This window comes from Nestor notabilis, unplaced genomic scaffold, assembly GCF_000696875.1.
Source record: "Nestor notabilis isolate BGI_N333 unplaced genomic scaffold, ASM69687v1 scaffold35547, whole genome shotgun sequence".
Taxonomy (NCBI): domain Eukaryota; kingdom Metazoa; phylum Chordata; class Aves; order Psittaciformes; family Psittacidae; genus Nestor; species Nestor notabilis.
Genome location: NW_009937508.1, coordinates 60 through 14185, shown reverse-complemented (window position 1 = coordinate 14185; position 14126 = coordinate 60). Strand labels below are relative to the sequence as shown.

The 14126-nt window shown below is 38.1% G+C and overlaps 1 protein-coding gene across 1 annotated transcript in view; it reads left to right on the top strand.

Annotated features, from left to right (window-relative positions):
- LOC104409069 (rho guanine nucleotide exchange factor 10-like) overlaps positions 1-12908 on the top strand; it is a gene marked incomplete at both ends in the record, with an annotated part of 30847 nt that extends 17939 nt beyond the window's left edge. Inside the window, 5 exons of the mRNA XM_010018852.1 lie at positions 7625-7740; positions 9429-9556; positions 10033-10133; positions 11359-11480; positions 12771-12908. Of these exons, the coding sequence (XP_010017154.1) occupies positions 7625-7740; positions 9429-9556; positions 10033-10133; positions 11359-11480; positions 12771-12908 (605 nt within the window). The remainder of the gene's footprint in view (positions 1-7624; positions 7741-9428; positions 9557-10032; positions 10134-11358; positions 11481-12770) is intronic.
- Between the last annotated feature and the right edge of the window lie 1218 nt (positions 12909-14126).

The window sequence follows — 14126 nt, the reverse complement described above, 5'->3', positions numbered from 1 at the left end:
CCTGGTGTCGTTGGGTGTGTCGGCAGGAAAAATATTTATGGCATTTTGTCTGTGAAATTCGCTGGTGGTCAGGATTAGCTGGAGTTTAATATAATCCCGAAGCCATGTTCTCAATGTAAGAGCTACTTGTCACCATCTCAAGAGGCTTTGCATTAGCTTGGTGTTCTTGCATAATTTTACTCACAAATGGTATAGCACTATGACTTTAATACCTTACGCAGTATTTGTAGTTGCAAGCTGTTGATTTTATCTTTGCATTGCTCAAACTGTGTGAATAAGCAGGTTTGTGGTTGAACTGTAGTTTTTGTGCAACCTGTTTCTTTGGTGTTCAGATCTGATAGAATGAGCATACAGCGAGACAGGTCTCAGCATTCATGTAATTACTGGTTGAAAGCAAGGTATTAGCAGCTGACAGGGAGGTGAAGCATGTTAAAAATACTTTGTCAGACTTGAGACTTGGGAGGTTTGTTTCCCAGCTCTGTTCTATGTGTACTGGGTGGCATTTGGTTCTTTGTGATCAGGACTTGAAGAACTCCCCTGTCTTGCACAGCAGTGAGAATAAATACATTAAAGAGTTTTAGAGGCTCAGATTATCAGATTCAATAATTAAGCTCATAAAGATTACTTTTAGGTGCTTACATGATTAAAATATGATTAGACTGAATAACGTCATTTCATGTTCATGATAATGCTCTTCATGTTGGTTGATGATGATGATGAATCCTAACTGTATCGGTAATTAGGCTTGCTTACTCCATGTCTGAATTTAATAGTTCATATTCTAGTAATCTCAGGGGTTTATTGCTTATCCCTTAATACTGTGTATGTGTTTGTGGTGCTTCTTTCTGCATTGAGTTACTAAACCTAGTTTAGGGTTAAGCTTTAAAACTACATGTGAGTAGCTGCTAAGCTTTTCATTGGTGGCTGCCACCTAAGCTCTTGTCTTCTGAGGCTGGTCCCGACTTCCCATTTGCTTCAGTTTCCAAACCTGGAGACTGATACCACTCTCTAAATACTTGTGTAGTTTGGACCCGAGAGTTGGGTAAGCTGCAGTTGAGCATGCAGCTGTGGAGATCGTGAGTCGGACTTGGTATTAAAGAACAAAAATGGGTAAGGCAGAAAGTCTGCTTTTCTCTTATGCACTTTAAATTGACCTGCGAGCTTGTTTACATCTTAAACTAGGATTTTGGATTCACAAGACTACTTTAAAAAAAAAAAAATTTACTGAAATTCTGATTGGCTGTTAAAATGTTCTCATAAGGGAGAAACGAGAAAACAACCCACCCACATGCTTCTCTGAGGTGTCTATGGAAACAGGAGCAGCATGAGTGAGCAAGTGGAAGGACACAAATAGGAGGAGGGTGGTGCTGGAGAAGCTGACAGGGGCTTTGCTTACATAACTCAACGTGCAGGAAGCTTGTAGCTCAGCATCTAAAAATAAAATCTCATCTGCTGTGTCACTGGCTTTACTATTCATACAGAATTTCCAGGTGGAAGGTGTCAGAGGTATGGAGATACCTCCCTTGTATATGGCTGGTGCTTGGATTTGTCAAGTTCTGTGCAAGAGAAGGTTTCACTGCAGGAGCGGATCCTCATCACTGGCCTTCCAGAGGAAGCTAGGTGTTCTGATGTGGAGGGTTTTGTAAAGAGAAAGGGAATAATGCTTAAGAATGGGCATCAGTATCAAGTGCTAAATGAATGACAGTGTTCCAGGTATTCCAAATATTCAGAATCTTCTTGCCAGCTCTGTTTAACTGTTGCTGAAATAGATTGCTTGTATATGAAAATGCCACATAAAGGTCTCCTTTTCCACTTGCACTGAGAAGATCAGTTCCACTAGACCTCCTCAGATAGAATGATTTTCCTCCTTTTGACAAGTTCTCTTCCCCAGAGCAGCTTCAAGGTGTTTGTCCTGTGTGTTTTGCGTACCAGATCCAGGAGCGGGATCCAGTGCCAAGTATAGGGGAAGAATTCTTCAATTACAGTTATCAAATCTTGGCCCTTATTAATGGTTTCTGGTTTTCCTTCTTTAAATTAATTATCAAGATCTTCAGAGAACAGGAAACTATTTTTACTTCAGGTATAATGCTGTCTCTCAGTTAGTCTCCATTCTTGTCCCTCATGAAGGTGTGCATCTTAAAACTGAGCAGTGGGGCGCTGTGTGTGCCCATTACTGGTTGATGAATAAAATCAGTGAAATATTTTCAGGGCAAATTCACTTTTAAAACAAAATAACTGAACATTTCTGACTTCACTTAGGTAGTTTTAAATATAGTACTGCTACATCATTATAGATTAACCTAAACATGTTAACCATCTCATGGCATCTGCCCAGTTTATTATGAACTGATCAAGGATTCATCTGGTATTGTGATGCTTTGCTTTCTAGAACACTGTACCTGCTTCTCGGGTTTAGACACGTGTTGCAGAAGGGGCCTAATTTTTTATTATTTGTTCTGAGTAATTCTAATACAAGTACTAGTTCAGATGCAGCAACTTCTGAAGTTACCTCCCACATATATAACTTCTCCCCCACTCCAGGTGATTTTTGTGCCCAACGTGAAGGTTGAATCTTTTCCAGATCTCTTCCCTTCAAACACTTGGTGTTTCAGTATGCTGCCTGAATACATACAGATGGCTCTGTGGGAGTAAGCAATACAAATGTGCTCAGGCTTGAAGACCAGATTGCAAATGGCAAGTCAAATTTGGGATCTACCAGCCTTTCAGAGTAGCCTTCAGACCTGGCATGTTCTTCAAGCTCGTCAGTAATTTAGTGGGTACCCCTCAGTAATGCTGTAATTACGGTCAGCAGTATAGCTTTTCTCAGTTTTAATTGGAGTTTTCATGTGTTGAGCATTCATGAACTTCCATTTTGTGTAGCACCTAGTTGACTTCAAGGCTCTGGGTGTCTCAGAAATAAAGTAATCTTTCAAAGGACCTTGAATTTCCATGACACATTGGTTCTCACTTCGTGTCAATATGGCTTTTTTTAAAGCAATTTGTATTGATGTACTGTGGTTTTGAACCATGTGGGCAAAGGTCATTACTATAATCATACTCAAGGCAGATCTTGTCAAGATTAGTTACTTTGCAGTAAAAGAGATAGCCAGGAGTGTATCTATTAAGAGTCTTCGGCTTTAACATGGTATACAATACAACAATGCTCCCAAGGATAATTGCAATATTGAGAGTATTCTGAATGAGGCTTTTATTTTATTTGCATGCCACTTGGATTTATGTAAAACTATTACTTCAAAAAAATCCTTCTAACTGGGAATAAACAGCAGTTAACATGGGAAGGGACCACCTGAGCCATTGTATTTGCTTACCTAGGAATAGGTGTTTAAACTGTGGGTCACTGCATCTACTCTAGGCATCACAACACTATTATTTTTCCCCTTTGGGAACATAAATCTGTGATAAATTAGTAAGTCACAAGTGAGGATCAGAACATACAGCAAAAGGTAGTGGAAAATGTGTACAAGTAACAAATCACCATGGTAAATAAATGTGTCCCTTAGTAGTTCTTTGAAAGGAAGGATAGGGTGTGACCAGCGCAGGATTATAATGTTAAATATGCTTGTGGTGCTCATCAGAATTGAAAATTTGGAGGAACCAGATAGACAGCGATCCCAAGGGAGCAGCTGCTCTGCCAGTGCCCATTAAATCAGCTGCTGCTGTGCAGGTAAAGAGCTCAGCTGCTGGCTGTGCTCCCTAGTAAAACAGCCTGCTGCCAGAGGTGGGAGTTGTCCCTTCTGCCCATATCCAAGCATTAGCACACAGGTACTTCTCTTGCGTGTGTGCATTCATGCCCAACCTTCCAAATCCTTTTTTTGCCTCAGCCAACTGACTTTCACCACACCCAGGGAGTTTGCTGCAGGCTTTGAAAATGCCTGGATGTAAATGGGCTAAAATTGCTTCTGTTTCAATTATAAGAATTACTTCAAACCAGGCAAAACTGGTGAATTTAAAGCTGTGGTGCTGAGAGTAACTCTGGGAAACGAGCAGGTAAATAAGTGTTTAGTATTATACTCAAATATATCTTGGCTAAAGAGCAATTTTACATAGCAGCAAAAATCAGTTTAAACTTCAACCTCTTTTCCTCCTTCTAAAGCATGTGGCAGTTTTGTTTTCTTTTTTAACCTTGAATATATCTCATAATAATGCTGTGCGAGGAATTAGGTATTTTGCATGAATTACTGGTTGTTGGCAGTAATCTTGCCTGTTGCAGGGAGGCATGAATTCCTCTGGTAAAATCTTAGCAACAAAGGAGCTGATGAAAAAAATTCCTGCTAACTTATGTGTGGCCAGGATTTCACCCTTGATCTGTAGGCGGAATGCAAAAAATGTTGCCTCCAAACCCACAGATGTGGTTATTGGTTACAGCACACTGCCTTCTCCTGCGTGGGCACACTGTCCTCTGTAACACATACGATGTGTAGGGCTTCAGAGAACCTTCTCTAAACTCATGGAAGGTTGGGGTAGTTGGGTTGTTTTTCTTTCACATTGGAAAAATAAATTGTTTTGGAGCTTGATAATTAGCAAGAGTAGCCTAGAAACAGGAAGGAAATGGCTTTATCTTTAGTGAAACATTTCGAAGTACAGAAAGAAGTCAACCATGTATCTGCTTTGGAGTGAAGCCAAGAGTTTTTCAGTGCACTCCATGGAGAAAAAAAAAAAAAAGGGTGAACACCCACCCCAAAATCGCCAGCAATCGAGTTGTCAGGGAACATTGTGTGGGCTGAAGCAGCCAGTCTTTGGCTTTGAACTGAGAAACACATCTGGTGAACAGATTAGTGTGCCCCCCACCTCCTTCATGCTGGAAGAGCCCTATCTCAGACAATTCTCAGCCAGTTGAACTAGTAGTCAACATTTGGATAACCACCAAGAAGCTAATCCTATTTGTAAAGAGTAACTTTACAGGACGTCATTCAGAGATGAAATTGCTGTAAGTTGTAATTCGTTATCCAAACACAAACCATGAGGTCAGTTCTCAGACAGCTCTCCTCTGAGTCCATCATTGCTGATCTCTGAAGCCAAGTGACTTCTCTGTGTTCCAGTTTGTGCCCACTAAGGAATTCCATGAAAGAACAATGTTAGCCATGGCTATTGATCTAGTCCTTGACTGACTATTAAAATGTCTTCTTAATTTGGCCATTTCTTTTCTAGAACATCAGAGATGGAGGCAGGCTCCTTTAATTATGTATTGATCTGCTTTTTGGCTTTCTTTCCTGATCTTTAATGAATGAGCCTAAAGTGACTTCTGTTTCATTTTTCTATGTGACAGAATTTCAGATGTCAGGTTAGTTTATTTGCTTTGACACTGTTATTTGCATCCTTTTTATCTTGACTTATAAAAAGCTTACAAAATATGCATGGTGCAGACAAAATAGACTCAGATGACAATTAGTGAATGAAAGTCAAGATTTATGCCTTATTCCCAAGGCTGGAATGAGGATATTTGTAAGAGCATTTGCAGCACCAGGAAGAGGATTGTAGGGGACAGCTCTTTTCAGGCATGGTGAGTATGTATACTCTACAGGGCAAGTCCATCTATGAAAATAGTTAAAGCTTTCCTTACGGCCTGTGCTGAAGACTGTGGCATAAAGTCCTCTTGGCTCTACCTTGCAGTCATTCCTTTTCATAGTGTAGAATAAATGTGATGATCTTTTCTTATGGACTGATTTAGTTTTAAGGGTAAGAAAGGCTGGATTGTTCTTTTAATTAACATTCAGAACAGGCAAAGAAGGATGGATGAAAGTTGCATCTATTATCTGGCTGGGTAAATAGTAGTAAGTGCCCTAGTAAGTCACTCTCCTGTTTAGTGCTTAAGGGCAATACACAGAAATTCTTTCATTGATTCAATTTACCAGAAGATTTAAAGGCAAGAGAATAATTTGAAATTTTATGAGAATGTGTAGTATCTCAGGTTAATGTTGCATTTTCCTGCAGCGAAGTGGAAAATTCAGAGATAAAGTAACCCTTAACATTTTCCTTGAGACTTGAAATTTTGTACTCTTTAAGGTTTAAGGCAGACTCCTAGCTTAATGTAGTGAATTGTGTTAAAGAAAACCATCCAGTGATGCCTCAATCTGTACGATGCCTCCAAATGGGGACATATCTTCAGAAAATAGAGTTATTTTGAGACATAACTGAGAATGTACTAATGATTGAAGAAGAATTGTCTCGTGTGTTTATTTTTCATGTTTATTCTGGCTTACGCTATTTTGATAGCTTTGTGTTTGGCTTGTTGTGCTCTGGTTTATATGCTGGTCCCTGTAGCAGACTCAGGGAACATAGGTGCTCACAGTGGCTGGCAGCTGTGCTGTGTCTAGCACCCATGTGCCCATGTCCATGCCCCTGATCTGACTGTAGACTGTGTTCTTGCCAACACAGGGTTGAAATCCTTCTGCTCCAGGGAAGTTTGCCACCCTTAACTAGCTTCCAAAGTTGTGGTAAGGGTGAAGGATCCATAGTTTGGATACTGTGCTGTGTGAGCTGAATAATCTGTGGGGGTTTCCTGGAAAGATAATTAGCCCAGTTCCTGTCATACAGCCAAAGGGAAACATGCTGACTCTGTATGAATCAGGGTGGGGTTTTTTACAGAGAGAGTGTGCTGTTTCCGCAAGAATTATATAGCCATCCTGCTCCTAACATCACGTCTGGAAGTCAGAATGTATTAGCAAGAAGCTTTGTGCATTTTAAGTAGACAGTTCATCCTACTATCAGAATAATTTTGGAGTGAATGTTATCTTTTAAACATATGTATTTATAGATGGCTAGGGCAAAATGTTTCTGTTGCTGTTAAGATTTGTTGCTGATCTCAGTGTAAATCCTTTTTTCACTTGACCATGATTGCAATAAAATTTCAAGTGATTCAGTGAAATTGAGGCTTATATTAGAGTTAGGATGTGGATATATGATCCAGAACTGCCTTGTGATCGATTAAACAAATTGAGCTTTAAACCACCATAATGAAGGCTACAAATAATGTTCTTGGCTTCATCATGTGACTAAAAGCAGCCTTCAGGGAGGCTGTTTAAACGGAGGTGTAATAACAGCAAGTCTGTTGCTTGGTGCTAAGCAAAACTTCCATATCAGCAAGAGATTTTGGAGCCAGTGAAGCTTCAGTGATTGTCATAGTTCTAATGTATGCTCGTTAAAACTATATATAATGCTCTCAGTCATACTAGATGAACAAACATGAATCTTCATTGTAACTGTAAAAGGCAATGGAAGGGTGAGCTAAAAGGAAATGTCTATGGTAACGCCTGTACATGTGAAGCTAATACATGATAACATACTACTACCTATATTTTCCCAAGATGCATTTCCAGTTATCTGTCTGCAGGGATATTAAAAGCACCTGGAGCAGTAAAATGAAATATCAGTGATATATGTATAAACAAACCACTGAGATTTTCAGAAATAATGAAGACCCTAGCTGCACACTGGTGTGTTAGTTGCTTTTAAAATCTAAAGTGAGCATCACTGATTTTAAGTTTGCTTTTCATAGTGTTAAGAATTAGCAATATATGTTAATATTATTATCTTTGCCAGGCTTTCCTTCTTCAGCTGAGAATTACATCTTTGTATATAACCTTATTTTTTTTATTCATTTTAGACAAGCTCTATATGGGACCAGGGCAACTGTACCATGATCTGCAGAACCTTTTACATGATTTGACTGTAGTTGGTCAAATTAGTCAATTAATAAGCAGCCTTAAAGGAAACTATCAGGTAATAAACAAAGCTGGATTTATTTTTCAAATATGTTCCTGTTGTAAAGTACCATAAATGTCTCTCTCTGGGAGCTGTGCAAGGCATTCTTTGGTTCTTTCTATAGAGTGTAATAAATTTTACCTTTAGTAATCCATTTGCTTTAAACTGTTTAGCATTATAAGTAGATTACAGCTGTCTTTCTAATCTTGTTTTTCTTTGTTTTTAAGTGTAAGTGGATACTACAAGTGTATGCATTTACTCAGTAGCTGATAAGCTTATATGGGAACACAATTACATTTTGATCTTATAAAATTGAATTCTTGCAGTTAGACAAGGTAGTAGGAGGGTGGTTGTTTGGAGGGAGCTGTTGATGCCCATCCGAGCTCATAATCCTGTCTTTCAGGAGGAGCTGTTCTTAAAACTGAGTGCAAATCACAAAAATATAAAAGAATTCCTAGGGGAATTTTGAAAGCAATTCGCTTTGGCTTTGTTCACATTCTTTTTATTTAGCTTATATTCTGGCAAGTGGATACAGTAATTTAACAGTGAATTTCAGAGTAAGTTCTCCACAGTCTGAAGACTTTAAAAAAAAAAAAAAAAAAGTATACACTTTTTTGCTGTTTGTTTTACTTGCCTTGTGTATGCTTAGGCATAATTTTTAACTCCTACCTGCCACCATAGGCTGTAAATATATATGCATGTGTGAATATGTATACGAAAGCTGAGTTTCTTTTGGGATATCTTGTCTTTAGAGTCAAGGGCATTAAATAAAACATAGTTTTGTGAAAATATGCACTGTGAAGGAAGTTTATGGAAAAAGTACCTTTGGACAAAATTTAACAAATATTTGAAGATAAATTTCAGCTGCATTATTGTGAATATGTATAGCAGAGATAGCATAAGATATTCACCCAGTAAGATACAAAAAATGTTTCTGCCTGTATTTCTAGTCAGAGCCAACTATGTTTTGAAAACTTAAAATTAAGTCAGTGTTTCCAGGTAGAGATGTTTTATAGATAATTAGATACAAAATAATTGGAACAGTTTGGTCGAGGAATGAGGTCAGCTTCCCTATTTCTGAAACAGACCTCCATTTTAATAAAATTTTGACTGTGGAAAATTAGTGTACTTTTGTGTATGAATACCTGTTACTGTTGATGCTTTAAGTGTCACCCAGCTGTGCTTTTACCCTCTGTGACCAAACACTCAGCTTACTTATTAACTTGGGTTATTATTCCAGCGTCCTATTTAAACAGATTCCAGCTGCACAGACATCTTTCATGATGGCTCTGTAAATATTCTGGATCAAAGACTCAAACAAAATTTATTGGCAGTATGATTTTTAGGCTTTTTCCTGAGATCTTCTTTAGAAACAGAATTCGTGAGTTCTGATTGAAATGAAGTATAAGTGTTGTTTTGTACACCTGATAGAAATTTACATAATCTGAAAAACACTTGGGAATGTCATCTGTATATCATCAAAGTCTGAGCAATGTGAGGTTGAATCATCAGATAAAATATGTTGGAATATTTTTACAGATATTTTTTAAATGTGTTTTCAGATATGGTTAAATTATCCATGATTAAAATGTAGACTGAATGAGGGCCAGCTGCCAGAAATTGTTTGTCATATGCAGAGATCACCTTAGCCTGTTGGAAACAGGCCAGTAGGCTGGCATTGAATCTTAGCTTTTTTAATTTTTCAGAACTTAAACCAATCTGTAGCCCATGACTGGACCTCAGGTTTACAAAAACTGATTTTGAAAAAAGAAGATGAAATCAGAGCGGCAGATCGCTGTAGAATTCAGCTGCAACTCCCAGGAAAACAGGACAAGTCAGTAGTAATCTTGGTTACAAACCTTTCTAAATGGGCTTATGTATTAGGCATAGATGTACCAGGGAGGATTTGGGAATCTGTAGCTTTCCTTTTTCTGTCTTCATAGTTAGCTTCTGACTTTTGCTCTCATGCCACTGTGCTGGGAACTTGCACGTTCCAGGGCAGTGTTGTAGTTTTTCTCTGTTCCTCAACCTTGTGTTCCAGGTGCAGGAAGTAAGAGAGGAACTGTGACAGTGACATCTCATAGGGAACACCCACTGTTACGTTCTTTCACCAAGGGGGTGTTCTTCTTGTACCATTTCAAATAAAGTGTAGGGAGATGAGTGCATAGCATATCATAGCCTGCATGCTTATCAGAGCTATGCCTTTGTCTAAGTATTAGAAAATAATGAAGCTTCATCTTACTCAATGTTTCTAGTCGTGACTGAATCTCTTACTCAGTGTGTTTAGAGTGGCTTTTTTTTGTCTTGCAGGTCTGGGCGGCCCACTTTCTTTACAGCTGTGTTCAATACATTTACCCCTGCCATCAAACAGTCCTGGATCAACAATTTACAAATGGCTAAACTGGCCCTTGGTAATTCTTAGTTACCTAAATTTCCTATCAAGCTTAGGTAGCTCTTTGTGTACAGTGCATTTTTTTTTTTTTAATTTTTATTTTTTAGAAAAATTACTTTGAGAAAAAATTATCTGCAGATAATAAAATTGCAATACAATGAATAGGAGTGATTGTGTATGACTACAAAGTAATGATGTTATAGGTAGAATGGGGGTTATGAAGGAAGAGAATTTCTATAGTACTTTAATGATGTGGTAATCATTATTAATTGTTGTATCTAACTTAACAAGAATGAGATACTCTACAGGACAGACAGGTGAGGAAGTTATTCCATTATAAACTTATTTCTTCAGATCTTACAAACTTTTTAAACTTGGAACTTCAGGTTCAGATTTCAGTTTTAGCTCAGAATGATTTTAGCTAATAAAGCTGATGGGTTCGTTTGGTTAGCTTTCTGAGCATGAAGTAAACTTCTGGGTGTAGTTTTAATATAATGCTGTACTTCTGTACCTGGATATGTAAAACTCAAGTTTTTTTTGGGGGGGAGATTCTGTTTTTTAACGTATATCTGTAGTCTTCACTAGAGGGATTACCACAAACAAACCTGATCTAAATGGGAGCAATATAAAATGTGCTGTCCTGTGATTTTTAGCTCCTGTGTTTGCACAGGGGGCATAGATTTCCAAAGATACCTGGGATTTGGGATGTCTAAGTTGAGAAACATTGAGGATATGCACTTTCTAGAAAGCAAGTTTCACCAGCACATCCTTAAAATACAGTGCTTTTATGGTATCTCACTGAAGGCAGGCAAAATAACAAAAATAAAATGAGAGAATGGGTGTCTCCGTCATTCCAGAAGGAGAATCCTTGTGGTTATGAAGAGTTATGATTAGTAGTTGGTAGTGATGTCACTTATACAGGCAGAGAAATGCTATTTGCAAATCAGATTTCTTAAGGTTTTCTGTCCTATTTTAATAGCCTACTTGACAAGATCATTAAGAGAACGCATTTTCCTGATGAAAGGTGTTCTTTTTCTTTTTGCAGTATCAATATGTATCTGATCTACTATATTGAATTTTTTCTCATAGTTTTATGTTGTCATTCATGCATATATGGTACAAGAACAGCCTGATCAGTATTAACCAATCCTGACAGAATTATTTTCTATTCCTTTAGAGAGGTGTAAGTGAATATTCAGTTTTAAGTATTGTGAGATGTTTGTTGTTTGTTCTTTCCATTGCAGCGGAGGATAACCTCTTAGGTTGGTTCTGTGTAGAAGATGATGGAAATCAAATAAAAAAGGAGAAACATCCTCTCCTCGTCAGACACATGCCAGTGATGATGGCCAAGCAACAGGAGTTTAAGGTGGACAGAATTTCTATATGAGATAACACTTGCTTTTCTTGTGTGATATAACTGCTAAAGAAAACCATATTGTAAATACATCTATTAATTCATACCTATTATTTCTCTTGAGTTACTACTTTGGTGTAAAACCAGTTGCAATGGAAGGTCCAAGAGGGTCACAAGAATGCAAAATACTGCAATCTTTGAGGCACTGAAAACCTTAGTGTTGACTTGTATACAGTATGGCATCTGTTTTCAGGTGTAAGCTCATCACTCAATGATAACAGAACTGCTGGGAGTTATGAATTGGTCTTGAAGTTTCCAAGTGTTTGTTTGAGGCTCCAATCTAACCTGCAGCTTATAAAGTGCAGGAATCTGATGTCCATGATAGCCGTCCTGTATTCATGTAACTATGTTACACTATCCCCTTGAAATTTCTGATTTTCATTAGAGCACAGAGAGCAATATTTTTTAAATTATTTTAAAAGATCCATTTTATGGGGTGTTATATAAAATGTAGTTCTGAGCAAAGATATGGAAATAGTCCTAATGGTTTGTTTCCTAAAGTAATGTGTCAGTTTGAAGTAGTATTGACCACTGGCTTTAATGATGAAAATAAGTACAGCATGTCCAGACCAACAGTGGAAGGGAAGGGTGCTAGATACTATTTTTTCCAGTTCTTCATCAGGATTTCTTACCGACCATCAGTTAGGCTTGTGCAAAAACACTAATGGAAATAAAACTTTATATGGCCAGAATCCCAATGTTAAATTAACATCACTGCATGGATACTGCTTAGAGCAGAAGTCTGCAGACCTCTTTGCTAGGACAGCCTATGCAGGAGGGAATCAGCTTCACTTCCAGTATGAGTATACAGGTCTGGATGTTGGGGAAAAATAATTTCTAGCTGCAAGTGCACTTGAAATGTGTAATAATGTTAAATCAAACCATTCCTGTGATACTGGTTTTCAGAGCAGAAGTGTTGTTTACAACAGCCAAAGCCCACTGAAAGTCTCTGGTCTCCCATACAACCGTAGTTATTCTTGTCTTTTTAAACAGCTTTTAATACTTTCTAAAGCCACCACTGGTGAAATAACCAAACTAATTTAATTTTTTGCAGAAACTTAAAATGTGTATGTCTTCTTTAGAGCCTATACATTTGTAAGTCCTATAGCTCCATGCCAGGAGCCTTGAAGGCCCAGGCTGAACTCCTGTAAACAGATTACAACAGGATCTGCTTCTTTTGAAGGGAAAGGCAGGTCTGTGGCCCCTACTGTTGGGTCATGGTCTTTGCCTTGGTCTCCTCAGGAGAACAGTGTGTGGCAGTATTTGCTGGAGCTCTGGGTCAACTTTGCCAGGTTTACTGCTCCTAAAGATAATGTGGGTGTGTGCCCTACTGTCATGCCTGATTGCTCCCAAGTCCTCGATATTACTGGAAAAGATGATGTAAGTATTATTGATGGTTTTCTGCAGCCTTAGCTACAGTTTGAGTGTCAGGCCACAGGTTGGGGTAGGAAGAGACACTTTCCTTGTTACCTCTCTGTGTGCTGCTCAGGCTGGCCAGTAGTATAAGGAGCCTGTTATAACTCCCATCAGAGCAAGTTTACACTCCAGGCAAAATGCTTCTCTCAAGATTGAGAGTTAAACTACCAGGGCTTAACTACGGAAAAACATTACGGTTTTGGCTAAGATGCAACATAAGAGATATAACAAGCAGCCCAAGAAATATCCAGCATGCAGGCTGTCTTGTCTTTCACTAGTGATGTATTTAGCTGTCACAGCTACTGTAAATCACCACTATGAGTAGATAGCTTCAGCATGTGTTAAATGAGGCATGCAATGACTGGCATGGATAGTGCTTTTTTTCTTAGTTTTTCCATCTATTGGTTTCCATCTTTTATCCTTATAGCGAATTGCACTTTTGAAAATTAAGTAAACTGGGAATTTAGAAATCTTAACTTACATCTGCTCATTATGGTGAAGATATCTAAGTTAATACTAACCAAATTGTCTCTAGTACTGCAGTATAATCACAATGACATTGATGTCTGAGACAAGAACATTAGTGTTAATTATAGAGAATTTTGTCTAAAAGTAGAGTATCACACCTCATCAGAAAATCATAAAAATGCCTTGATGCTTGAACCTTATTGCTTGAATGATTTTCAGAGTTGGGATGGATTTAAATATAGATCTTGAGTCTGGTGTTGCTTTCAGGTTTTTCTTAAATAGCTTTCATGATAAAATTATGAGTATGGTTATTAATTTACTGACATGATGACATAAAGGTGGGAAGCAGTTGGAGTGTTACAGGTGACAGTACTAGCATTCAAAATGAATAAAGCACCTGGAGAAATACTTTGAGGAAAAAAATAATAAAAAAAGGGATGCTAGTCAGTAGGACAGACACACATGGTAGGCTCAGGCAGAAATAAAGAGCTTCGCAAGTACAGATTTGAGGAGATGGTTGAGTAGAAGATCTATAAAACTAATTTTTCATAAACCAGTAAGTTAAGGATTGGTTACGAATGTAATATTTTTACAAAGAGAAAATAATCAATGTGATGTGTACAGGCTTCAGAAGAGGTATTCATGGTGTAATGCTGCTAGCAGCTCTGCTAGAATAGCGCCTTCAAGGGAGAAATTTCTGCACTCTCGAGTATA